The sequence below is a fragment of the Dendrobium catenatum genome, unplaced genomic scaffold (assembly GCF_001605985.2).
Source record: "Dendrobium catenatum unplaced genomic scaffold, ASM160598v2 fragScaff_scaffold_456, whole genome shotgun sequence".
Lineage (NCBI taxonomy): Eukaryota > Viridiplantae > Streptophyta > Magnoliopsida > Asparagales > Orchidaceae > Dendrobium > Dendrobium catenatum.
In genome coordinates this window covers 188066-213618 of record NW_021318918.1, presented here as the reverse complement: position 1 = coordinate 213618, position 25553 = coordinate 188066, and the positions used below count along the sequence as shown (strand labels likewise).

General features: G+C 35.2%; 4 protein-coding genes across 8 annotated transcripts in view; all 4 read left to right on the top strand.

The window, feature by feature from the left end:
* The window catches only part of LOC110096112 (6-phosphofructo-2-kinase/fructose-2,6-bisphosphatase), a 65498-nt gene extending 63901 nt beyond the window's left edge, over positions 1–1597 (top strand). The window contains exons 18-23 of the mRNA XM_020821884.2: positions 262–324; positions 441–532; positions 869–937; positions 1024–1087; positions 1159–1224; positions 1300–1597. Of these exons, the coding sequence (XP_020677543.1) occupies positions 262–324; positions 441–532; positions 869–937; positions 1024–1087; positions 1159–1224; positions 1300–1377 (432 nt within the window). The 3' untranslated portion in view covers positions 1378–1597. The remainder of the gene's footprint in view (positions 1–261; positions 325–440; positions 533–868; positions 938–1023; positions 1088–1158; positions 1225–1299) is intronic.
* Positions 1598–7559: 5962 nt separating this feature from the next.
* On the top strand, positions 7560–10883 carry LOC110096103 (receptor-like protein 32). The gene is made up of 2 exons (XM_020821874.2): positions 7560–8024; positions 10053–10883. The coding sequence occupies exons 1-2, from the start codon at positions 7751–7753 to the stop codon at positions 10742–10744; spliced, it is 966 nt and encodes a 321-aa protein (XP_020677533.1). The 5' UTR covers positions 7560–7750; the 3' UTR covers positions 10745–10883.
* A 3567-nt stretch (positions 10884–14450) lies between these two features.
* LOC110096108 lies at positions 14451–15323 on the top strand. The gene has a single exon (XM_020821880.1). The coding sequence runs from the start codon at positions 14451–14453 to the stop codon at positions 15321–15323; it is 873 nt and encodes a 290-aa protein (XP_020677539.1).
* A 5963-nt stretch (positions 15324–21286) lies between these two features.
* Positions 21287–24318, top strand: LOC110096100 (receptor-like protein 9DC3). Of its 5 annotated transcripts, XM_028694328.1 has the most exons (3): positions 21287–21643; positions 23579–23650; positions 23737–23984. In XM_028694328.1, the coding sequence occupies exons 1-3, from the start codon at positions 21373–21375 to the stop codon at positions 23844–23846; spliced, it is 453 nt and encodes a 150-aa protein (XP_028550161.1). In that variant the 5' UTR covers positions 21287–21372; the 3' UTR covers positions 23847–23984. The 5 variants fall into 5 exon arrangements, with proteins under 5 accessions (XP_028550161.1, XP_028550160.1, XP_028550159.1 ...); XM_028694327.1 differs by lacking the exon at positions 23579–23650 and having other exon boundaries at positions 23651–24318; XM_028694326.1 differs by having other exon boundaries at positions 22994–24318.
* The last annotated feature ends 1235 nt before the right edge of the window (positions 24319–25553 follow it).

The following is a 25553-nucleotide window of genomic DNA, read 5'->3' as shown; positions in this document are numbered from 1 at the left end:
TGTTGGCAATTGAGTTAGAAGTGTATCAGTAAGTTTGAAGTACCTCATTACATGTGGTTGATTTACCTTCTGTTATATTTAGTAATATTATTGTCCATATACTTTAGATAAATTTAAGCGGATAACAGCATTGATGCTGGTTGTTATTATCATTGAAATTTTTGTTTTAATTTTTGCAATGATACAACTTAGTTTCACTGATCTTTGAAGATAATGCTACCTAAATGTAAAATCTTGTACTTCTATTGTGTTGTGGCGTAGATATGGACAAGCACACTTCAGCGAACAATATTAACAGCCACTCCAATTGTTGGATTTCCCAAGGTCAAATCATTTATATCAAACAGTATCCAATTCTCTAAGAGATCTGTCATTCTTTTGAATTTCTATTTTGCTTGTTTAAATGTATAATGTTGTAATCTGGTTGCCCATGCTTGTAGATACAATGGCGTGCTCTTGAAGAGATAAATGCTGGGGCATGTGATGGAATGACTTATGAAGAGATAAAAAGGAACATGCCTGATGAATATGAGTATGAACATAAACTTAACTACATTGCTTATTAGTCTCATCTAAAGCCTACTTTGTTTCTTGTTCCTTATCTTGCTTTCAAGATAAAAAACATTCTATAACTCTCTTATAGATGAAACTATAGCTTCGTTTGGGACGGCTTTCTTTCTGCTTCTTAAAACAGCTTTCTAGTACCAAAACGAAGCCTATATCTTGTCTTTAGTGTTTGTTTTCAGTTTCTTTCAGTGAAGCCAAATCAGTCAATTGACTGCGAGTGCCAACATCTTTGTTTATGCAGTTACCTCTCTTTGGTTGTGCACCGTTCATGAGAAATTTATTTTTTTCCTATTGAATGTAGATCTCGTCAGAAAGATAAGCTGCGTTATCGTTATCCTCGTGGTGAATCATATCTTGATGTCATACAAAGGTAATGGTTATAAGAGCTTATTTTTCATTTCCTTTTCAACTTATTGATAATTTGTCTGGTTCTTGCTATTTCATTCCTATTTTTAGGCTCGAACCTGTAATTATTGAGCTTGAGAGACAGCGGGCACCTGTAGTGGTTATCTCTCACCAGGTGTGTATCCTGACTTCTATTTATTTATTTATTTATTTTATTGAATATTTTTTTTAATTCTCTATGCACAGGCTGTGTTGAGAGCCTTATATGCCTACTTTGCAGACAGGCCTTTAAAGGAAATCCCCCAAATTGAGGTAAGCCATGAAAATACTACTTGATATTCTAGAATGTTCTGGAGATTGAGATGTTGCTTGCCAATGTTTCTTTAGGTCCCACTTCATACCATAATAGAGATCCAGATGGGAGTGACTGGTGTCCAAGAGAAACGATACAAGCTTATGGATTGAGTTTTGCTTAGGATATATACATAACAGATCAAGAAATCTGTTATTGCCTTTTCTGTTTGTGTGTAAATGTTCATGTTAGGTTGCACTTATTTCACAATCTTCTTCATTTTCCTTACTCGTGTCATTTGTTAACACTAGTATTTTGTGACAACTCCTTGTGTAAAAAGTATCTTCTTCTTCTTTTTCTAATTAAGCATATATAGTCTTGTTTTCATTATAATCTGGTGCATCTTCTGTTTAGTTGCCGTGGCATATTTTTACAAGTGATTCTTGAGGTTGATTGGGTATAGAACAATTTCATTTAACAGATATCCTCTCTCTCTCTCTCTCTCTCTCTCTCTCCCTCTCTCTCATGTCCTCTTCCTTTGCTACGAGTGAATCACCAGCCTCACCAGATCTCTCGTCTCCATCACCCCTCGTTGAATCCTCCAACATAGCCACCATAAAGCTGCAGCCGCAGGCACCGCAAACTTTATTGTTGAGCGAGCCCTAGCTCGACTCTGTCGACCACCGTCTCCCTTGGACCTTTCATGCTCTCTCTTGTGTGACCTTTGTGCTTAGCCCCATAATTGTTGCATCTGCTTATTGTGCGGCCACGACACCCTCACCACCGCCACTCACCCAAATTGTTGCCCATCACTGCCTTCATCTATATTTTCCCTCTTTTTTCCTCTCTTTCTCCCTCGTTTCTTCTCTCTATTAATGCTCAGTTGAGCTCCAACTAATGCCCAAAACTCCTAAATTTGAGCTTTAAGAATGTTGATTAGGTTAAGGTGATAAACTCAAATTTCTTTCTCTCTATGGAAGAAATGTATGATGGCTTCGAAATAGAGTAATTATTTTGTAACTTCACAGATCTCCTGCATTTGCAAATGTAAAAGTTTATTTTTTTTTACTGTATACTTCGTGAGTGACTTGTCTTGCCTATAGGGCAAGGTTAATAATTCTTAATTTTAAATTTGATCATTCTCTTTGTAAGGATAACCTAACAATATTCAAATAATTTATCATAAAAAAATTATTTTTTTTAAAGTTAACATATGATCATATAATCCATGCAGATATTTTATTTTGCAGTTGTATTAGGTCTTTAATATTCTTTTGCAAAAAAATAAAAAAAAAATACAAAAATCTAATATTTTGGACTTATAATGTCAGTAAATAGGTAGAGTTGATAAGGTTTAAGTGATCAAATAATATATCTTAATAATCGATGAGGATTATGTTGGCTGAAAATATGAACCATAAGGGATTATATGATTTTTAAAAAGCTTCTAAATTTCAAAATTTATCACTTGACGCTTAAATTTCAATGAAATAAAAAATTTTAATTTTATCAAAATTTAAAATTACTCAAGTAGAAAATTTCATTAGTCCATCAGTAATAATTTGTTAAGAGTGATAAATTTGACAATACTTTCAACTCATAATAAACATGTTATGATTTATTCTTAAATAATCTTACATCAATGAGGATGTAAAATATAAATATGTACTTTAATAGATGATTTAACTGTCAAATGATACCAAAGGGTTGTAATTGGGGCATATGATCCAATGGTTTTGTCGTAAAGCATCTCCAAAGCATACGGCGCCATCATGCCTTCACCCAATTGACAACGGTAGTGTGCGTCTTTAATAATACGACTCTTCGCTCGACTTCCATCAGCAGCACATCCTCCAATCGCCACCACCAACACACCCCTATAAGGACCTGCATAAGAAGGTCGAGTCTTGATCGCTGCCGCCGCCATCGGTATTTAAACTCTTGCCGGACAATTTTCCCCCCATCGGGGGAGAAATGGAGCCTACGTAAGAGTACCGGGTATTGACCGTCAGTACTACCGATATTTATATTATTGTCAGATAATTTTTTTCCATTATGGGAGAATTGGTGCCTGTATAAGAATACTAGGTCTTGATCACCACTACTACCGATATTTAAACATTTGTCGGACAGTTTTTCCCTTGTTGAGAGAGAACTGGAACCTTCATAAGAGTATTAGGTCTTGATCACCACCACCATCGATAATTTAACTCTTGCAGGATAGTTTTTCCCCCATAGGGGTCTCGATCACTGCCACCAATCTTGATCGCCACGAGAAGCCGCCAAACTTGTGTGCCTTTTCCCCCATCCCCAAGGAGGTTATTTATAGATCTAATAGGGGCAAGCTAGTAAATTTTTTCTGATATTTTTTGGATTTTTTCAGGAATTTTTTAATTTTTTTTAAAAACCATTTTTTTTCTAAAATAAATTAAAAAAGAAAAAAATACTGCAATTAAATATATAGATAGACTATTATATTTTCTTTTCTGAAAAATATTTTGAATTTTTCTAAAAATAAATCGGAAATTTTTCTGATTTTTTTTTTATTTTTAGAAGATTTAACTGTCAAATGATACCAAAGGGTTGTAATTGGGGCATATGATCCAATGGTTTTGTCGTAAAGCATCTCCAAAGCATACGGCGCCATCATGCCTTCACCCAATTGACAACGGTAGTGTGCGTCTTTAATAATACGACTCTTCGCTCGACTTCCATCAGCAGCACATCCTCCAATCGCCACCACCAACACACCCCTATAAGGACCTGCATAAGAAGGTCGAGTCTTGATCGCTGCCGCCGCCATCGGTATTTAAACTCTTGCCGGACAATTTTCCCCCCATCGGGGGAGAAATGGAGCCTACGTAAGAGTACCGGGTATTGACCGTCAGTACTACCGATATTTATATTATTGTCAGATAATTTTTTTCCATTATGGGAGAATTGGTGCCTGTATAAGAATACTAGGTCTTGATCACCACTACTACCGATATTTAAACATTTGTCGGACAGTTTTTCCCTTGTTGAGAGAGAACTGGAACCTTCATAAGATTATTAGGTCTTGATCACCACCACCATCGATAATTTAACTCTTGCAGGATAGTTTTTCTCCCATAGGGGGAGAACTGAAGTCCTCGTAAGAGTATTGAGTCTCGATCACTGCCACCAATCTTGATCGCCACCACAAGCCTCCAAACTTGTATGCTTTTTCCTCCATCCCCAAGGAGGTTATTTATAGATCTAATTGGGGCAAGCTTGGAAATTTTTTCTGATATTTTTGGATCTTTTCAGAAATTTTTTAAATTTTTTTTAAAAACCATTTTTTTCTTTCTAAAATAAATTAAAAAAGAAAAAAAATATTACAATTAAATATATAGATAGAATATATATTTTTTCTTTTCTAAAAATAAATCGAAAATTTTCCTGATTTTTTTATTTTTAGAGAAATTTTAAAAGAAAAAAAAAAATATCGTCATTAAAAAAAAACCAGCCGCCTCAATTGAAGCGACACTGTAGCCGCCTCTCATTGGAACTTTTATTTAGTCCGGTGCAAGGATGCAGAGGAACATCCGGTATTAGGCAAAATCCCGCCTCTACCGAGGTGTACCGAGTTTTTTCAAAAAACTCGGTACACCTCAGTATAGGCGGAAATTTGCCTACAACCGAATATTCCTTTGCATCCGGTCGGAGGACGTAATAATTGTTCCTCTCATTGCGAGGCTGAGGCCACCCAAAATAAAAAATAAGTGAAATGATTTTTTGCCTGGAAAGTTCAATTTGGCTGAATTTAGAGTCTCGGGAACTATTTTTTTGATGTTTCATACTCTATTTTAACATTTTTGAAGCTCAAAAGAGCCTCTATGACCAGTTTCGATGTTTCATACTCGATTCGACTATAAGTATGCTATATACATTAAGATTCGACGTCTAAATATATCATACTTATAGTCGAATCGAACAACTTGATGAGACGAATCCAATGAGCTCAAGATCGCTTAATTCTGACATCATCTGAATATATAAATATTTGACAAACGCTCTGATCAAGGGGAAAAATATGGACCGTCCGATTAGTACTCCGAATTTGCTCAAGATCTTCATATTTATGGGTCATGCCACTTTAACAAATTTATAAATAGACCCCCACTTTCACATATGAGAGAGAACTTTGACCTTTGCAAGCTTGACCTTTCGCGGGAGATTGGAGGGAGGTCCGAGGCTTCAAGAATCCTAAAGTTCTACCCAATCACCACGACCGGTGAACTTCTGTGAACAACCGTCAGACTGCTAACCATTGTCGGACCACCGCCCCCTCCAACAGCCACCGAACATTTGCCCGACCGCTTTCCTTTAAGGACCTATGCCTGGCCGCCGACGTCACCGGACCACCACCTATCTGCCAATCCCACTAGACCTCCAGGCCACCAGTTGCTGACCGGTGCCGGACCACACCCTGCATACCATCGATACACCACTCTGATCACCATCACTTGATGACTCCATACCCTCCACCATCGTCGCTCATTGATTATGATCCAACCGACCACCGACGCTCGCCGACTATGACCCCTCAGACTACCATCAGCACGTTGACTACGATCGCTTGGACCACCGATGCCAGCCCACTATGGTTCCTTCGACCACCATTGTCTGCCGACTATGGTCCTTCTGACCTCTATCTCGTACCAACTGCGATCCCTCCCACCATCGTCGCCTGCTAACTATGATTTCTTTTACCTCCGTCGCATGCTGATTACGATCCCTTCTACCACCATCACCCGTCTAGTACGATCCCTCCGGCCTCTGTCACCCTCTGTCACCCGCCGACTATGGTCCCTCAGACCATAGTCAGTGGACCTCCGTCGCTCGCTGACTTTGGTCTATGTAACCTCCATCACTCGCAACCTACAGTTTATCGGACCTTTGTCACCCAAATATGAAACCTCTGATCTCCATTCCCTGCCTACTATGATCCCTCTGACGTTCGTCGCTCGCTGACTATTGTCCCTCCGACCACTATCGCTTTAAATGATGTATATTTGCTATATCGAGCCAAGGCCTTCCCCCCAAGGAAGGGCCTCGTTTGTAATCAATAATAAACACCAGAGTAATCATTTTAATCAGGTCAGGCCCCGTGGTTTTTCCCCTTTTTAGAATTTTGCATGTAAAAATATTGATGTCTCTTATGATTGATCTTACTCCCCTCTCTCTTATCTGTCTGTGTGTTGAATCTTCGTATAAAACTTAGACGCTAAACTATTTATCTCTCTAACACTGCAATTGTTTCAGTCCGAAACAATCTCCATATTACTTTCACATCTATGTGAAATTTGTATCTCTTGTACGCCATATAATTCACCTTAATGGATTTTCTCATTAAAAAGTATTTTTAATTATATGTTTAAGATGTTTGTAAAACTCTAGCAACAATTTACCATAATATTTATGAAACACAATACTCCCATTATTTAAAAAAAAACTATAAAATTTATCCTAGTTTAAATATTACCCCATATTGATCAAAATTATTATTGATTACAACTCCATTGATAAACTCAAAAAAATTGTGATAGAACTTAATTATTAACATGATTAATTATCTGAGTTAACTCATGACTTTCTCTTCCTTTTATCTTTAATCAGAGCATGGAGCCATTTCATATCAATTTGATCGTTTTGCTCCAACAACATATCTCATTTTCTCTGTTTTTGTTTTTTTACAGGTTCAAAAACGATTCATAAAATGTTCTAAATAAGTTTTTCTGGATTAATTGCAATGCTCTTGACCAACGCCTCTAGGCAGAGACTTCAGTGCTTCCCCAGCTCAAGTGGCCTTACCTTTGATGAGCTACATCAATGAGTAGGGCTGTCAAAATATGTCTTCAGGTCGGATTTGGGTCCAACCTGAACTTGACTCGTTGTCAGTTGACCCAACCCGAACCCGACCCAGTTAGGAAAACAAGTCGGGAATCCAAACCCAAATCCGACTTGATTCGGATTTTGATCAACCCGAAATAACCCACCAACCTAGAAATGTTATTCGCGCTTCGCCTTGCCAGCTCCATCTTCGCCTTGCCAGGGCCATCTACAGTCACCTCTGGCTCTGCCGTCACAGACGGCTTCCAATAGCTAATGCTATATACTCTTCTTACAATCCCATGGCTCTATATGCAAATAATTTCTTACCAACTTTATATAATATTAGTTGGTAAAGTCTTCGTCTGCTTTTATTTATTTTTATGTATGTTTTATTTTCATAGCATAGCTTACAAATTATCAAAAAGTCTTCCACTTTGGGGTCTTCCACCACCCAACACTTCAAAAAAAATAAAAAATAAAAAAAAGTCTTCCACTATGGCATCTTCCACCACCCACCACTAAAAAACAAAGAAGATACATATTTTCTTTCCTGAAAGTTTAATTTTTTCCAAAGAGCCATAGCCATGTCTTGACCGGAGAGACGACTTAGTTCAACTTTTATGGCTTCGTTTTTCTATTTAACGGAGCCAAACATTGTCTCTTAAATCATATCTCTGCACCATTTTATGAATGGAGTCATTTCGTATCAACTCGCTTATCTTTCTGCACCTACTACTTCTCTCATTTTGTCTTGTTTTTGAGTTTTTCTCGATTAACTGCAATGCTCTTGGTCAATGCCTCCAGACAGAGAGCTCAATGCTTCTCCAGCTGAAGCGAGGCTTTACTTCTGGTGACCTTGATACATGGAATCTAAGCACGAATTGTTGTATCTGGGAGGGCGTGACATGCGATGAATCATCAGGACGAGTCATAAGCATTAACCTAAGAGCTCAATCCATTGGTGGTATGATTGATCCAATCTCACATCTTTACGCACTCTAGATTTTTCCTTCAATCAATTTCATGGAATATCCATTCCGAATTACGGGTGGGACCGTCTTGCAAATCTTTCAAGCCTCGATCTTTCCTATGCTGGATTTGCTGGGAAGATTCCCGTTGGTATCTTTCGCATGACGAAGTTGACTTTCCTTGACCTCTCCTCTTTTGATGATGAATTTGGGGGGCTTTCTCTCACTAGTAAACCAATATTTTTGCGAAATATGAGCAGCTTGAGGGACCTTTATCTTGACCATGTAGATCTCTCGTCATACCATAATGAATGGTGTGGTGCTCTATCCAATTTCACCCCTGCACTTGAGGTGCTGAGAATGAGCTATTGTTCTCTCTCACGTGCTACTTGCTCCTCTCTCTCCATGCTCCCACATTTATATAGTGTTGACATTACAGGCAATAATTTGGACTCTAACCTTTTTTTATTCATTTGTCAATTTAACTTCTCTATCTTCGCTATTCGCTCCAGAAAACCAACTCAAAGGTGTTTTTCCTAAGCAAATTTATTTTCCTAAGCAAATATTTCTACTAAAAAATTTGCAACATCTTGATATCTCGCTCAATCCAATGCTTTTTGGTTCTCTTCCAAAATTTTCAGAGGACAATAATTTAATATTTTTATATCTTTTTTATACTAATTTCTCTGGGGATTTGCCTGATACAATAGGCAACCTCAAGTTTTTAAAATATTTAGATCTCTCTCGTTGTCAATTCTCTGGGAGAATACCACCTTCAATAAAGGATCTATCACAACTAGATTATTTGAATTTATCAGGAAATAATTTTAGTGGGGACTTAGAGTTTGAGTTTATCAAGGATCTCAAGAATCTAATTATTTTGGACCTCTCAAACAGTGGACTTTCTCTAAATTCATGGAATGCATATAATGGATATTTCTTATCTAATATATTATTTTTGGCAGTACCAAGTTGCAATCTAACTAAGATCCCTACAATTATAAATTACCCACATATGATGGATTCCTTGGACCTCTCAAATAATAGAATTCACGGGGAAATACCGAGCTGGTTTTGGAGTATTTTGGAACTGAACTTATCTTTCAATATGTTCACACATGTTGCAGATCCTCCTCTTAATCTTAATACAGATTATAATGCTTTGAAAATTATTGATCTCCATTCCAACATGCTTGAAGGTGCAATTCCTCCTCTCCCATTAAATACTCAAACAATATTAGATTTCTCAAACAATCAATTCACATCTTTTATCTCTTTCAACATCACTTCGCACCAAAATTCGCTAATGAAACTTTTTCTTGCAAATAATAGTCTGACTGGAGAAATCCCACCATTCATTTGCAATATAACCAACTTACATGCACTTGATTTATCGAATAACATGTTAACAGGTTCTATTCCGATTTGTACTCTCCAATTAACTATCATTGAGTTATTAGATTTTTCAAACAATCATTTCACATCTTTTATCTCTTTCAACATAACCTCACACCAAATTTCATTAAAGTACCTTCTTCTATCAAATAATAGCCTGACTGGAGAAATCCCACAATTCATCTGCAATATGACCAACTTATTGGTACTTGATTTATCGAATAACATGTTAACAGGTTCTATTCCATCATGTTTATTGAAAGGAGTTGATCTACAAGTGCTAAAAATAAGAGGAAATCATCTTGATGGAGCCATCCCGAATGAAATTAGTCCAAAATGTGAATTGCAAATTATAGATCTCAGAGACAACCAATTACAAGAGCTTATTCCTAGGTCTCTATCTAATTGTCAATTACTTGAGATTTTGGACCTAGGGAATAATAATTTAAAGGACACATTTCCTTATTGGTTGGGAAATATATCATCTCTAAGGGTTCTTGTTCTAAGGTCTAATAAATTCCATGGGAAAATTCAGCCTTTTGAAGGAAATCTTGAAAGAAATTATACTTTTCCTATGTTACATGTCTTAGACATCTCATTCAATAACTTTAGTGGTAAATTATGTGCAGAGTGCTTCAATAACTTTAAGTCAATGATGATAGATAAAATTGACACAGTACGAGATATTACAGTTTTTACATTAAACCAAGAGTATTATTTGGGTTTTCTCACCATCATGAACAAGGGGCAACAAATGACGATATCAAAGTCATGGAAGATCATTATTTCAATAGATTTTTCCAACAATTTATTTGAAGGAGAGATTCCTATAACCATTGGCCAACTTACTTCTCTTCAAGTGCTCAACATATCACATAACTATTTAACGGGTACAATTATTCCACAACTTGGGAATTTAAAACAGCTCGAGTCATTGGACCTCTCAATGAATAGCCTTTCTGGTAAGATCCCACAAGAGTTGGCTTCTTTATGTTTCTTGGAATATTTAAACCTCTCCTACAATAAGCTGGTAGGAAACATTCCAGTTGGAGGTCAATTCTCCACTTTTACGAACACTTCATTTGAAGGAAATAACGGATTATGCTTACTTCCATGCAACAAATCAGTTCCAAGACTGAAGAATACTACAACATCACTAGAATTAGGCAACCGAGATCCAAAGAATAGAAGTTATATGATTATACTGGGAATACTATTTGGTGTCGGATTTGGAGGTTCAATGGCAATAGTTGTTGTGTTTGATGTCATGTGCTGTGATAGAAGCATGAGGAGGAGAATCAGGAGACCTATTGATGGATAATTTGCATTAAAGCCTCTTTGTAAAAGCATTATGCTAATTAGCCAAGCTGGCATTCATCTCAATTACATGGGATGTACATAATATTGAAGACCTTTATATTTATTGAAATGCAGGTTACATTTTACATAGTTTTATTTTACATAGAATTTTCACTTTTTTCTTTAATTATAACTTTTTCATTGGATGAGGAGACTTTATATTCAAGTTTATTAGATTATTGTAGCCGAAAGAAAATTACTAGTTAAAGGATTGTTTGAGATAACTTTTGAATTTTTTTTCTGTTTATATTATTTTTTATTTAAATTTTGACATTAAATATAATATTTTTTATACTTTGAAAATATATTTATATTTATTTATATGAAGTTCTAAACATAATAATTTTTTTACTTTGAAAAAATATTTATATTTATTTATATGAAGTTCAATAGTGGGGTAACAAGATCATTATAGTATTTTTCTGAAACAGATTACTCCCATCACTTTAAAAAAATATTAAAATTTATCTTAGTTTAAATATAACTCTATATTGATTAAAATTATTGTAGATCACAACTCGATTGATAAGCTAAAAAATTATTGATAGAACAATATAGTTTTTTTTCTTTAAAAGCCTTAGAAATAATTGCACTACTTTTAAAATAGCACGTCTTCTTCCACAAAAATAATGGATTGGAATTCCAAACGAAATAATTGATTGAAACACAACTTTTTTTTATTCTGATAGTTGGGAGCTTTAGCTATTAATGAAGAGAGTTTGGAATTGAGTCTTATGTATATGATGTGTTTGAATTTGTCTTAATTGACGAACATGTCTAAAAAAAATGAAATTCATTAAAAAAGACTGATTTTAGAATATATGATGAAATCATTACTTGAATTTTCAAGATTGTTATCCATAAAGCAAATTACAAGTTTTCCAAATCATCTCGCTCCTCCATTCAAAATAATATTTTTTTTAATCTTTACTAAAAAAATAACTTTGGTTGGCCACAAGGAGATCAACCACTGGGGAGACCACATCAAAGTCTTTCTAATGACCAGAGAAATTACTCAAATCAAACTTCATGGCTTTTTCATCTTTTATCCTTTATAAGAGCTAAGCGTTGTATTTGCCACCATCCCTTATATAACAACCCGATAATTATGAAAATAATTTTAAAATAAAAAATAAGAAATTTTTTAAAATAATGATCTGGAGTGTTGTGGCGTTGAGTTTTTTGCTGCTCTGGTTCCCTAGTCTCGTGAAAATTTAAAATGAATTCAATGTGACTGCGTTAAGATTTTGATGCGGTGGTGCCATGCATGAATCGGAATGCGGTGCTGCGATGTTTGAGCCCATAGCACTTGGCCAAAAACAATATTTTCATATATATATTAAATCTTAAGCTTAAAGCACTAAGACATCCGCCGGGTCGGGTCCAGGTTCGGTTTTCCGACCCGTTTGTCTACCCGGGTCGGGTTAGGGTCGACCCGTTTGAACCCGGGTCAGTTCCGGGTTCGACCCGAACCCGATCCGTGACCAGAAATTGACACCCCTACTTACATATATGATGTGTTTGAATTTGTCTTAATTGACTAAAATGTCTAAAAAAATGAAATTCATTAAAAAGACTGATTTTAGAATATATGATGAAATCATTACTTGAGTTTTCAAGATTGTTATGCATAAAGCAAATTGAAAGGAAGAGGAGAGAGAGATGGGAGTGAGAACGTAACCATCCGAATTTTTGAAGATATTTGAAATTGGAAAATTTTGAATTCTTGTTTGAGTTGTAGCGCATCAGAGAGTAAGATAAATTTGTATTTTTTGTCTTCGAATCCTTTGCTGCTTTTCTGAAAATTGTTCAGATCGTTATAAATGGTTCTAACCTTATGTTTATTATCAAAGATTTATATTTTGACTGTTTGATTCTCCTCAAAATTGATTTTATTATATTTTCTTTGAATTTATTAAACTTCTATCGCACAACTTTTTATATATTATTGCACTGATATTCCTAGATATTTTGACTGTAACATTTATGACTTTCACTAGGTAAAACAAAAGTTTTTGAATTATGAAGATTTGCACTATATATGAATTGAGTATTTTTATTTAAGCATATTGCTAATACAAATATTGAGAATAAAAATTAATATGTGATAGATAATAGATGGTTGCTATTACTTTTTTTATAATGTGTGTAAAGAAAGTAAAGACCAGTTGATCAGTTGGTTGAAGACTAATTGACCTGTACATGATGCTCATGAACTAACGGACTTTCCTTTAAATAGTATAATTTGATGTTATCGTATACTAATTCATGTGATAATGATTTAGAGTTATAAATAGATGATTACTATGCATACGGCAAAGAGTGACGACTCTATTTACTAAGCGAACAATTGTTATTGACAGGATATTGATACTAAAAAATATCGTGATAGCTAGGACTTCTTTTTTAATGTAACTAATGAAATGCATGTTATTGAGACATTATTCTTATTATTATACGGATTTGTTATTACTGCATAAATTTATCATTATTGTATTATTTTACCGCTAATGCCAGTGGACGGTTATTGTAATCGATCTTGACTACTTTACCTCAATTGTACCACTCCGTCTACTGCGCCGTCTACCGCTTACATTAGGACGTCTACTTCCCGCCGAATTTAGCTCTTCGCGTCAGGCTTGTCCGAACTTCTTCCCAATCCCGGCGAACTGCAGGTTCTGCTTCTCACGAACATTTCCCTCCGTTTTTGCCGAAAAGAAGCTTGTCGCCAGGCGAACATTTCTCTCCGGCGTTCTATTTTTTTACCGCTTTAAGCTTATTTCTCTCTGGCGTTCTATTTCTCTCCGGCGTTCTATTTTTTCTCCGAACATTTCTCTTCCGGCGTTCCTCGTTTAGCAGTAGGATTAGTGTGCTTATTTCATTTCTATACCGGTTATTAAGCTTGGCAGTGGATTAAGCCGTCCTTTTTTTTCAATCTAAAATAATTTGTGCTTATTTCACAGTAAAAGCAAAAGAAGTTTCCAGTTGTAGTAACAGAAGTTTTTCATTGATAAAGCTTCGGTATTCCTCCTAAAAGAAGTTTGTCATTGATAAAGCTTCGGTTTATACATATTTTACAGTATTTTTTAATTTTACAGAAATCTGTGCTAATTTGTGCTTATTATGTATTTTGTATTTCACAGTTGCAGTAAGAAAAGTTTATCATTGTGGAAGCAGTTATTCATGATGTATTCTCAGACGACTTACTTCATGAGTATTAATTGATTGATTTGAAACACATTAAAAATTGTAAATAACTTTTCCATCATTGATAATGCAGGACAATGTTGGAAATAAAATATATGGAGAGAAGAAAGAGTATATTTCTGTTGTATTTAAGTATGGAGGAATATGGGTTCAAACCAATGACCAACATAGAAAGATATACGATGGTGGCAAACAAAGGACTGTAAAAATTGAGAAAGGACAACTCACGATTTTTGCAGTTAGAGCCGAGATTGCTCGAATATGTCCTTGGCTGAAGGGACATCCATATATATAATATGCATTATTACATATATGGAACATCACCTAAAGAATACAACGATCAAAATTCTGACGTTGAGTCATCTGAGTTCATAAAAGTATCTAATGATAATTTGCGTGCTGAGATAGTTATTACAGTACATGAATCTAAGTCCAATCTAAGGGAGTTCGTAAATTCTGAGATGGTTGAAAGTTCTTTTGACTATAATGATTGTATTTCAAGTGTTCCAGGTCTATGTTATAAAGATATAGCTGTTGGCACATATTTTTCGGATGCAATATCTTTCAAGCATACTTTGCGATCAGTTGCCATCAAAGAGAATTTTGGTGTTAGGATTAAGGCTAGTGATAAGAAACGTGTTATTGTTACATGTTCTTATCAAAGTTGCCAATGGAGAATTAGAGCTTCCCTATGTGAAGATGCTCAAACTTTTGAAGTTAGAAGAGTTGATGGTGTTCACACGTGTCCAGGCATCAACCGTGCTGGGAATAGACTAGCCACATCTGCATGGGTTGCCAAAGAGATTCAAGAGATGGTCAAAAGGAATCCTGACGTTCCTCCAAAAGATATCAATAGCAATTTAGAGAAAGAGTATGGTCTTTCATTACCTTACATGAAGTTGTGGAGGTCTAGGGAGCAAGCTCGTGAAAGTATATTTGGCTCTATTGATGATAATTATAAATGGGTGCCTTCACTACATGTTGATTTGATTGGTAGAAATCCTGGTTCACATATCACATATATGTTTGACCAACATGACAATTCATTTCAGAGATTTTATGTAAGTTTTAAGGTGTGCACAGATGGATTCATGTATGGTTGCAGGCCTCTAATTAGTTTGGATGCATGCCACCTCAAATCCAAGCATTTACGAATGCTTTTATTAGCAACCTCACTTGATGGTAATAACGGTTTATTTCCTTTGGCCTTTGATGTTGTTGAAACTGAATCTAAGCAGACATGGTTTTGGTTCTTTCATAACTTGGGAGAAAGCATTGGTACACACATAGAACCTCTTGCAGTCATTTCAGATATGGAGAAGGGCTTGGGCTAGGCTATTAAAGATGTGTACCCTGCAGTTGAGCATAGAATTTGTATTCGTCATTTATGAAAGAATATTAAAAAAAATTTCATTGTAAAGATGGGCATAAACTGCAAGGTTTGGTTTGGGGAGCATCTAATGCATACACAACGACAGAGTACAATGACAAGCTCGTTGAATTAAGTGTATCATACCCCACCGTCTATGCGTACCTTATCTCATTACCTTACAAGTGGTCACGAAGTCAGTTTATGTATGAGATATACCACAGTACAAATACCAATAGCTTTGCTGAATCATTCAATGCTTGGATAATGGAGGCTAGAAATAAACCTGTTTTTGAGTTAATTGACATGATTCGTGGTAAACTCATGGAACAAAGGGCTACACGTAAAATGACAAGTTGGAGTTGGCAATGTGAAATAGTTCCTTATGCTGAAGAATATATAAGAGACATCACTACAAGAGAAGAACATTTAATAGTTCGCCAATCTACTACTTTCAAAGCTGAGGTTGAATCGTTACATTCAAGGCATATTGTTGACGTTGAGAGTAGAGACTGTACATGCAAAGTATGGAAATTAACAGGACTTCCTTGCATTCATGCCATTGCTTTCATTGGGATGAAGGAGCATCCACTATGGCATACATACATTCATGAATACTTCTACGTGCACCGGTAACTCTCAACGTCAACCTTTAATTATTTCAATTTCCATTTCACACTTGCTACACTAATTCCAAGATATTTAGATACAGGATGGCATACGATGGAGCAATTGGCATGTTACCTGGGAAGGACCAATGGCAACTGATTCACGATGCTGTTGAGATTGGAGCGCCAAATACATCAAGACCTAGAGGAAGACCCAAAAGAAGAAGATCGGCTAATTTTCTGGAAAAGGACAAGAAAGTACATAAATACAGTAGGTGTAATCTTTGGGGTCATCATCGAAGTACATGTAAGAATCCATTACATAAGAATGTGGAGGTGAATGACACAATTATCACACAAGTAAGACAACCAAAGAGTTCAAAGTTGCAAAGTAGAAGGGCTGTAGATGAGTTGGGAGATGAGTACGAGTATTCGAATAGTGAAGGTTTTCAAGTAAATGTTCAATATCATTTTGGATTACTTTTTTGAGGTTTGACTTCTTTTGGGAAAAGATGTTATGAGTTAGATTTTTGTGATCTTCAAAAAGAAATAGAAGCTTTGCTTTAAATTTCTGTGTAAACCTTTTTGTTTTTGCTTTAAATTTTTGTGATCATCAAAATGAAATAGAAGCTTTGCTTCGGTTTCATCAGATTTCTGTTCCAGTGAATTCGGTTTATCAGAAAAAGCTTCGGTTTCACAGATTTCGGTTCCAGAAAAAGCTTCAGTTTATCAGAAAAAGCTTCAAAATTTCGTTCTTTGAAATCGGTTCCAGGAATTTGGTTCCAGAATTCAAAGGAATTCGGTTCACAGAATTCAATAGAATTCGGTTCACAGAATTCTGTTCCAGAATTCAATAGAGTTCCAGGAATTCGGTTCCAGTTTCATCAGAAAAAGCTTCAGTTTTTACAGAAAAAGCTTCAGTTTTTACAGGTTGCTGTTTAAGTGAATTACAACAAAAACTTATAAGATAGCAACAAAAACTATAAGTAAAGCCTGAAGATACAACTATAAGAACTATAAGTACAAAATCTTATAAGATAGCAACAAAAACTATAAAATTATATTGTTTTTCTTTTTTTTGAGGCGAAGAATCCTGTCATTACAACAAAAACTTATAAGAATCCTGTCATAGCAAAGTACAGAAGCCATAGCAACAACTATAATTTTTTCATGCCCCATGATTTTTCTCCTTTTAAGAGTTTTTCATGTAAAATTTTTGGCGTCTCTTATGACTCTTACGTCCCTCTTTCTTATATGTATGCGTGCTAAATCTTCATACAAAACTTGAACGCTAAACGCTATATAATTCTACTATTGCAAATTTTCTACTCCATATTACTTTCACATCTATGTGAAAATTGTATCTCTAGTAGGCCGTATAATTATTCATCTCAGTGGCTTTTCTCATTAAAAAAAAATATATATTTTTAATTTTATGTTTAAGATGTTTGTGAAACTCTAGCAATAATTTACTATAATTATTATGAAACATAGTACTGCCATTATTGGAAAATACTTAAAAAATTTATCTTAGTTTAAATATTGCCCCATATTGATTAAAAGTATTATTGGTCACAACTCCATTGATAAGCTCAAAAAAATTATGATAGAACTTAATTATTAACAGGATTAATTATCGAGTTAACTCATGACTTCTTCCTTTTATCTTTAATCATAGCATGGAGCCATTTCATATCAATTTGATCGTTTTGCTCGAACAAATTCTTTCATTTTCTCTGTTTTTTTTATAGGTTCGAAAACGATTCATAAAATGTTCTAAATAAGTTCAAGCTTATTAAATAATAGAGAATACTATAGTAAAAAAAATCCCAACAAACGATCTCTTTTTTTTTTTTTTCTGAATTAATTGTAATGCTCTTGGCTAATACCTCTAAGTAGAGACTTCAGGGCTTCCCCACTGATGAGCTACATCAATGAATAGGGGTGTTATAATGGGTCTTACCGTCTTAGGGTCAGGTTTAGGTCCAACCCAAACTTGACCCGCTGCCAGCTGACTCGACCTAATTAGGGAAATGGCTCGGGAATCTGAACCCGAATCCGACCTGATTCAGATTCAGGTCAACCTGAAATGACCCGCCAACCTGAAAACGTTATTCATGATTCCGCACTTTGCCTTACTAGCGCCATCAATATTGGATTTAATTAGATGGCCTATAGAAATGAATTTGACATTTATTGGCTTGTTAAGTTTGATTTAAGCTTAATTAAAATTAATTTAATTAACTCGTTTTTTAGAATGAAGGTTTCATTTGGGCAACTTTTTTATACAAAAATTAAAATTTGTATAATAAAAAGATGTTTTAAGAAACAGTAAAAAATACTCTCAAAATGAAGTCAAAATGTATAAAAAAATTGCTCAAAAAGAAAGTAAAAAAAAATGACATATGATGAGCTTAAAGTTTCATATTTCATATATTTTATAATAATAATCTGAAATATTTGTTAAACGGTTCAACTTGAATACAGATTTTTATGGTTGGATTTGGGTCATATTTTTTGTTCTTATCTTATATTGACACTCCTATTTCTTTCAGGTAAATAATGGATTGAATTCAAAATAAAATAATGAATTGGAATTATAAAAAAAATAGCCGATTTCAAACTAAATAGCCCATTTCTTTAAGATCGTAATCTAGAAAGAAAACTTTAAGTCTTTAAAGATCATGTCATCCATTTAAACTAAAAAGAAAAAAATATATATGTTTTTTATTCTTTCATAAAAAGCAACTCTCATAGTTTTTTTTTTCTTTTTTCATCTCCTTTCACGTGAAGAATGAGTGACTATTTATAATTTTTTTATAGTGACATGACTAGTAAATAAGAAGAAAAAGAACGATCTTGATTATTGCAGGGTGTTAGAAAAGAATGATCTTGATCCATTAATCTTGGCTGTGTTAGATCAATCTCACATCCTTATCAAGTTAGCAAACGATCTTGATTATTGTAGGGTGTTTTGTCATCGTTCCTACCTTGTTTACAACTGCTACATGAAGTTAACTAAATGGTCTCCGACTCTGGATATTGGCATGGAATCACCGATTATTCCGATATGGATTTCGTTTCCTCGCCTTCGCCAACATTTTTTTCCCCACGTATTCTTTTTGGTCTAGCTCAGATCTTTGGCAAACCTTTAAAAATTGATGAAGCTACTTCGGTGGGTTCTCGTCCATCAAATGCCCATGTGTTAGTTGAGCTTAATATCACTAAATCCTATCCTAAACAAGTTTGACTTGGTTATGATTCTTTGGGTTATGTTCAGGATGTGATTTTAGACGAGTTTCCTAATTTTTGTTCTGTGTGTAAATGTATCGGGCACGCTAAGGGTACGTGCCGGCCGGTTATTGATGTTCCTCCTCCTGCATTGGGGGGGGGGACTTGTTTCTGATGCTCGGGATTTACCTGTTGTTACGTCGGTTGGTGATGAATTAAATGAAGTTAAAGCTGGTGTTGTTCTGTCTGAACCTTTGGATACTGTACTTATCGTTTCCTCTTTGCCGTTGGTGTTGGATGGGGTGGTGCTTCGTGAGGGTGCTGAGGTTGATTGCATTACTATTAATGATGATCTGAATCTTTCTACTATTCCTACAAATTTAGAAACGCCTATTACTTTGGTTGAGTCCGTTCTAGCTACTTTAGTTCAATGTGTTTTAAATGACCCTGAATCTGCTTTGGTAGAAAATGGGGTGAAATGTGTTGGAGGAGTTTTGTCTGAGGCTGTTTCGGGTGTTTTATCTCCAAATGCTACACCTTTTGTTCATAATGCTTTAACTTATGTTAGCAATGTCATCAAGGCAGCTATCGCTACTGAGAATTTTAATATTTTAGTGGATGGTGCTGCTGATAACTCGATTGTTGTTATGGAACCGGATATGGGTGAGGCGGAGCCTCATTTGCTTGATGTCAGTGAGAAATGTGGTCCGATTGTGAACAGGCTTGTTGAGGTTCCTGTGAATTTGATTAATTTGCAATATCTATGACTAATTGTTTGGGTGATTGTTCTGGTTTGGAGATTAGGAACCAAATTAACTGGTTGGTTGGTGAATCGGATGGTGATTCGGAATCTAAATTTTCTGATGTTGGAGTGGACTCGGACCCTGGTAATGATTTCTCGATGGTTTGTGCTAAACCTATTGTCAATGCTCAAACTCAGGGGAAATTTTGGGGGAGAGGCCATCGTCGACGTTGAATTTTCATGTTTGTCGTTCTCTTCATCTCTCATCGGAATTGATATGATTTTTTGGTTGGCTGATTCGTTGTTTCGATGGGCTATAGGCAATGATGTGGTCGGGGCTCGCGGCCTGGTCGTTTTGCTTGTGGCAACCTTTTATTGGACGGTCCGTGAGAGGCGTCTGGGTCGCTGGGAGCTTCGGCCGTTTCCTGAGCTTTTTTGCGCCTTTAATTTTATTTGTTGTATTTTTCTTTTGCTTCCCTTTTATCAGCTGTTGTATCCGTCTGTTTTTGTTTGATTAATGAAATTTTATTTTGTGAAAAAAAAAAGAACGATAATTTGAGTGTTCCACCGAATAGCTCGTAGCGTTTCGTTTGATCATAAAATATTTATCGAGTATTTGGGTGTTTTAAGGATGTCAGAATTTGGCAATCTTAATCATATTGGATTTGTATCATCGAGCTACTCGATTCACCTATAAGCATTTTACATTTGAATATCATTTGAACATCCAATTAATATTATGAAGCTTCTAAATAGGTGCCAGGCCCCTGATTTTGACCCATTTGGATTTAGATTAGACCAATTTTGATGACATTGGGTTCGTCTCCATGAGATTGTTTCATTTGACTATAATCTTGCTGAAATCAAAGCTTGGATGATCCCAAATTTAATTTTGGAAGTTTTTTTATTCATATTTACATCAAAATTCATGTCCGATTAAGATGATTTTTTATGACATGTCATTGAATCTCTATTATTGCATCTTCCACCGTCCAACATATAAAAAAAAAAAGAAGTTTTTTCAAAGTCTCCCAGTCTACCATCCATTAAGGAAAAAATAAAAAAATTCATAAAAATATATGAGAGGAAGAAGAAACAAAATAGAAGTAGATATCTTAGAAGAAGCGTGAGAAAAGAGAACAAGAGATATAAATCCATATTTAAGTTCAACTCTTTCGTCGTACATTACTTTTTTATTTATAAATATTTTACTAAAATTATTATTAAGGATTTTATTTTATTATCAAATAATATAAAAGTCTTGAACGAAGAGACGACTTTAATGGCTACTTTTATTCATTTAACACAGCCAAACATTGACTTTTAAATATTGACCGAAGAGACGACTTTTAATGGCTTCTTTTTTTTTTATTTAACACAGCCAAATATTGACTCTTAAATCAGGGAAATCATGCCCCTGCACCTTCTTCCACATGGAGTCATTTCATATCAACTTCTTGGCCTTCCTGCACCTTCTACTTCTCTCACTTTCTCTTTTTTCTGGGCATTTTTTGATTAACTGCAGTGCTCTTGGCCAATGTGTTGAGGCTGAGAGCACATCGCTTCTCCAGCTCAAGCAAGGCTTCTCATACTTTCTATTCAATACATGGATTCCAGGAACAAATTGTTGCAACTGGGAGGGCGTGACATGCGATGAATGGAGTCGGGTCATAAGCCTCGACCTAAGTAATCAGGGACTCGATGGTACGATTAATCCCAGCCTTTTCAATCTCACATCTTTACGCACTCTCAATTTTGCCACCAACTCGTTCTTTGGAAATTCCATTCCGGATTCTGGGTGGGATCGACTTGGAAATCTTTCGAGCCTTGATCTTTCCTATTGTGGATTTGTTGGGAAGGTTCCCGTTGGTATTGCTCACTTGAAAAAGTTGACTGTCATCAACCTTTCCTCAAATTACATTCCCTTAAATAATAGTCTTTCTTTCACAATTAAACCAACACTTTTACAAAACATGAGGAGCTTGAAGGAACTTTATCTAGACAATGTTGATCTCTCAACATATTGGAGTGAATGGAGTGGTGCTTTTGTAAATTCCACCATGATACTTGAGGTGCTGAGCATGAGGGGTAGTTCCCTCTTCGGGGGTTTTCCCAAACCAATCTTTCAGCTGAGAAATTTGAAACAACTCGATATCTCAGAAAATCCGATGTTGTATGGTTCTCTTCCAGATTTTTCAGTTGACAATAATTTAATAAGGTTGGTGCTTTATCATACCAATTTCTCTGGAAATTTACCTAATACAATAGGCAACCTCAAGTTTTTAAAAGATTTAGATCTCTCAAGCTGTCAATTTTCTGGTATAATACCATCTTCGATAGGAAATCTATCACAGCTAGAGACCTTGAATCTATCTAATAACAGTAAATTACAAGGGCCAATTCCAAGGTCCCTATTTCAATTATCAAAGCTCTCCAACCTTTACCTTGCTTCGAACAATTTCAGTGAAGTCATGGTGGAGTTGGAGCAAATCAAAGGTCTTGTGAGTCTTAAAAAATTAGACCTTTCAAATAGTGGATTTTCCTTAGGTTCGTGGGAAGCAGATCATGGATCTTCCCTATCTTCTTATCCCAATATATCATTATTAGCACTGGCTAGTTGCAATCTAACAAAGATCCCTACATTCATAAAATACCAACCTCAAATTAGCTTCTTGGACCTCTCAAACAATAAAATTTATGGTGAAATACCGAGCTTGATATGGAACATTGTGCAACTTAACCTATCTTGCAACATGTTTACACATGTTACAATGCATCATATTAATTTGTCTGACTTCCATCCAATTCGAGTTATTGATTTGCATTCCAACATTATTGAAGGCTCAATTCCTCCTCTCCCATTTATTGAACCCGTATTTATGGATTTCTCAAATAATCGTCTAACATCGTTTATCTCTTTCAACACCACTCCAAACCTAAATTACTTAAAATTTCTTTCTCTTGCAAACAATAACCTGACTGGAGAAATCCCACAATTCATCTGCAACATGACACAACTACAAATGCTTGATTTATCAAATAACAGTTTAATAGGTTCTATTCTACCATGTTTATTGAGGGATGGAATTGATCTACAAGTGCTAAATCTAAGAGGAAACTTGCTTCATGGAACCATCCCTGATGAGTTTAGTCCAAAATGTGAGCTGCAAATTTTAAATTTTAGAGACAACCAATTAGAGGGGTTGCTTCCGAGATCTCTGTCCAATTGCCAATCACTTGAGTTGATGGATCTGGGGAATAATAACTTGAAGGATACATTTCCTTATTGGTTGGGAAATATGTCATCGATGAGAGTCCTTGTTCTAAGATATAATAAATTCTATGGGCTAGTTGGGCCTCTTGATGAAAATTATGAAACAAATTATACTTTTTCTACGCTACATATATTGGACATCTCATCCAATAACTTTAGCGGTAATTTATGTGCTGAGTGCTTCAGTAATTTTAGGTCAATGATGACAAACAGAGCAGACACACAAAATGATGTTACATTTATAATACTTCACCCAATCAGTTACATGGTTTTGCTAACCATTATGAATAAGGGACAACAAATGATAATACAGAAGATATGGACGATTGTCAAGTCAATTGACTTTTCCAATAATTTTTTTGAAGGAGAGATTCCTCCAACCATTGGCCAACTTACTTCTCTTCAAGTGCTCAACATGTCACATAACTATTTGACAGGTGAAATTCCTCCACAGCTAGGGAATTTATTACAGCTCGAGACATTCGATCTCTCAGTTAATAAACTTTCTGGTATGATCCCGCAGGAATTGGTATCTTTGCATTTCTTGGATTATTTAAACCTCTCATACAACAAGTTAATAGGAAAAATTCCAGTTGGAGGTCAATTCTCCACTTTCCCCAACACGTCTTTTGAAGGAAATGAGGGATTATGTTGGTTTCCTTGCAACACAATATTTACAACTGAAAACAAGACTATAGCATCAACAAGTACTCAAGCATCAAAGAATAAAAGTTATATGATTGTGCTGGGAATATTATTCGGTGTGGGATTTGGAGGGTCGATGGCACTCGTTGTGGTGCTTGATGTGATGTGCTGTGATAGAAGCAAGTGGAGGAGAAGCAGAAGACCTATTGATGGATAATTTTTATGAAAGCCTCTTTGTATGAGAATTCTGCTAATGAAAATTAAGGAAAACATTATAATTATGATTATTATTATTAATGTTGCCATAGATATGTAGAACTAGTGGAATTAATGCTTGTTATAATTGAAGTATTTGCATTGATAGACTTGAATGTTTGATGCTTTTAATTTTTAATTTGTATTTTTTTTCTCTCCAACAAGTCGAGCTCCAGCTGCATCTGATTTGTGTAATTTAATGACCTTATAATTATTAAAATCTTAAACTATAATTTCACAAAGATAGTGGGACACCTTTGTGCTTATATGTGCGTAACTGAGTTATAATGGAAGACAATAAATTTAAAAATCCATTATGGTTTTTTATTTTATTTTATTTTATATTGAGATGAGTGTAATGCATGAATAATCATTCAACTTTATATTTCATTTATTAAAAAAAAAAACAATTTAAAAATATTTTAAGTCCATCCAAACTAAATTATAATAAGGATATTTTAACTCAATTATTTAAAAAAGTCAAATGCATCCTAGATAGAATTCTAGTGGGAAAAAAGCTCATAATAAACTATAATATGAAATGCAAAATATTCCTCTACACAAAAGTAATCCAATTTAAGTCCAAATAAGTCCAAATAAAGCACTTACAGCACAATTAAAAATTTTAAATATTAATTGAGGACCATCATCAAGTCACCGCCATCGAAGCACGTAACTAATGCAATCAAATTGCCAACGCTTGATCATCACTGTCGCACCGTCATCATCTGAACATCACCTATCCACCGTCACTATTATCATTAAATCATCGTCATCAGGCCGTAACTACTCGATTGCTATCATCATACCATGGCAATCATCGAACCATTGTCATTATCTTCAAACTATTGTTGCTCAACCATGATCATAGGACCACCGTTGTCATCGAAAGATCACCATCAGATTGTTTCCATAGGACCATCATCATCAAACTGCCAAATTAAGTAAAAAATAATTAAGTGGTAAATAGGCTTGTTTGATCCTTTATGCCAAATTAACATATAATGGGCATAATGGAATTGAAGCTCATTGTGACGATAATGAAGCTAAAAAAAAGTGTCCATTAGACCACTTGAGGTTGTCTAAGGTAGGCTTATCTAGGACTAAGTATGGGTATCAAAGCACAATGGACCAAGTGGATTCCATGTGACAAGGTGGAGCACTTAAGTAGTGCATAATAGAATTTGGATCAATCATCTATTGTCTATGAGAGTAAGATTGAGCTCCAGGCCAATCATCTAAAGTTTAAGAGGTAAACCTCGGGCCAATAACCTAATTAGTCTAATACAAATAGAATCTAAGTTAATCACCTAGAACTTCAAAGGGTTGGATGTCATACTACTTACCCATTGAGTAAAATGAGCGGATTAGGGCTAATAAAAGTGGAGTAACTGATTTGGTGGTGACGGAAACACGCGCGGGGGGGCTCAAAAGGATGGA

Excerpts from the sequence above, each read along its gene's own strand:
- LOC110096100 (XM_020821870.2), top strand. The coding sequence starts at position 21,373 with ATGGAGTCATTTCATATCAACTTCTTGGCCTTCCTGCACCTTCTACTT. Across the intron at positions 23,651-23,736 it reads GTCACATAACTATTTGACAG|GAATTGGTATCTTTGCATTT; the intron begins GTGAAATTCCTC and ends ATGATCCCGCAG.
- LOC110096108 (XM_020821880.1), top strand. The coding sequence starts at position 14,451 with ATGGTTGAAAGTTCTTTTGACTATAATGATTGTATTTCAAGTGTTCCA.
- LOC110096103 (XM_020821874.2), top strand. The coding sequence starts at position 7,751 with ATGGAGTCATTTCGTATCAACTCGCTTATCTTTCTGCACCTACTACTT. Across the intron at positions 8,025-10,052 it reads AAGAGCTCAATCCATTGGTG|AGTGCTTCAATAACTTTAAG; the intron begins GTATGATTGATC and ends AATTATGTGCAG.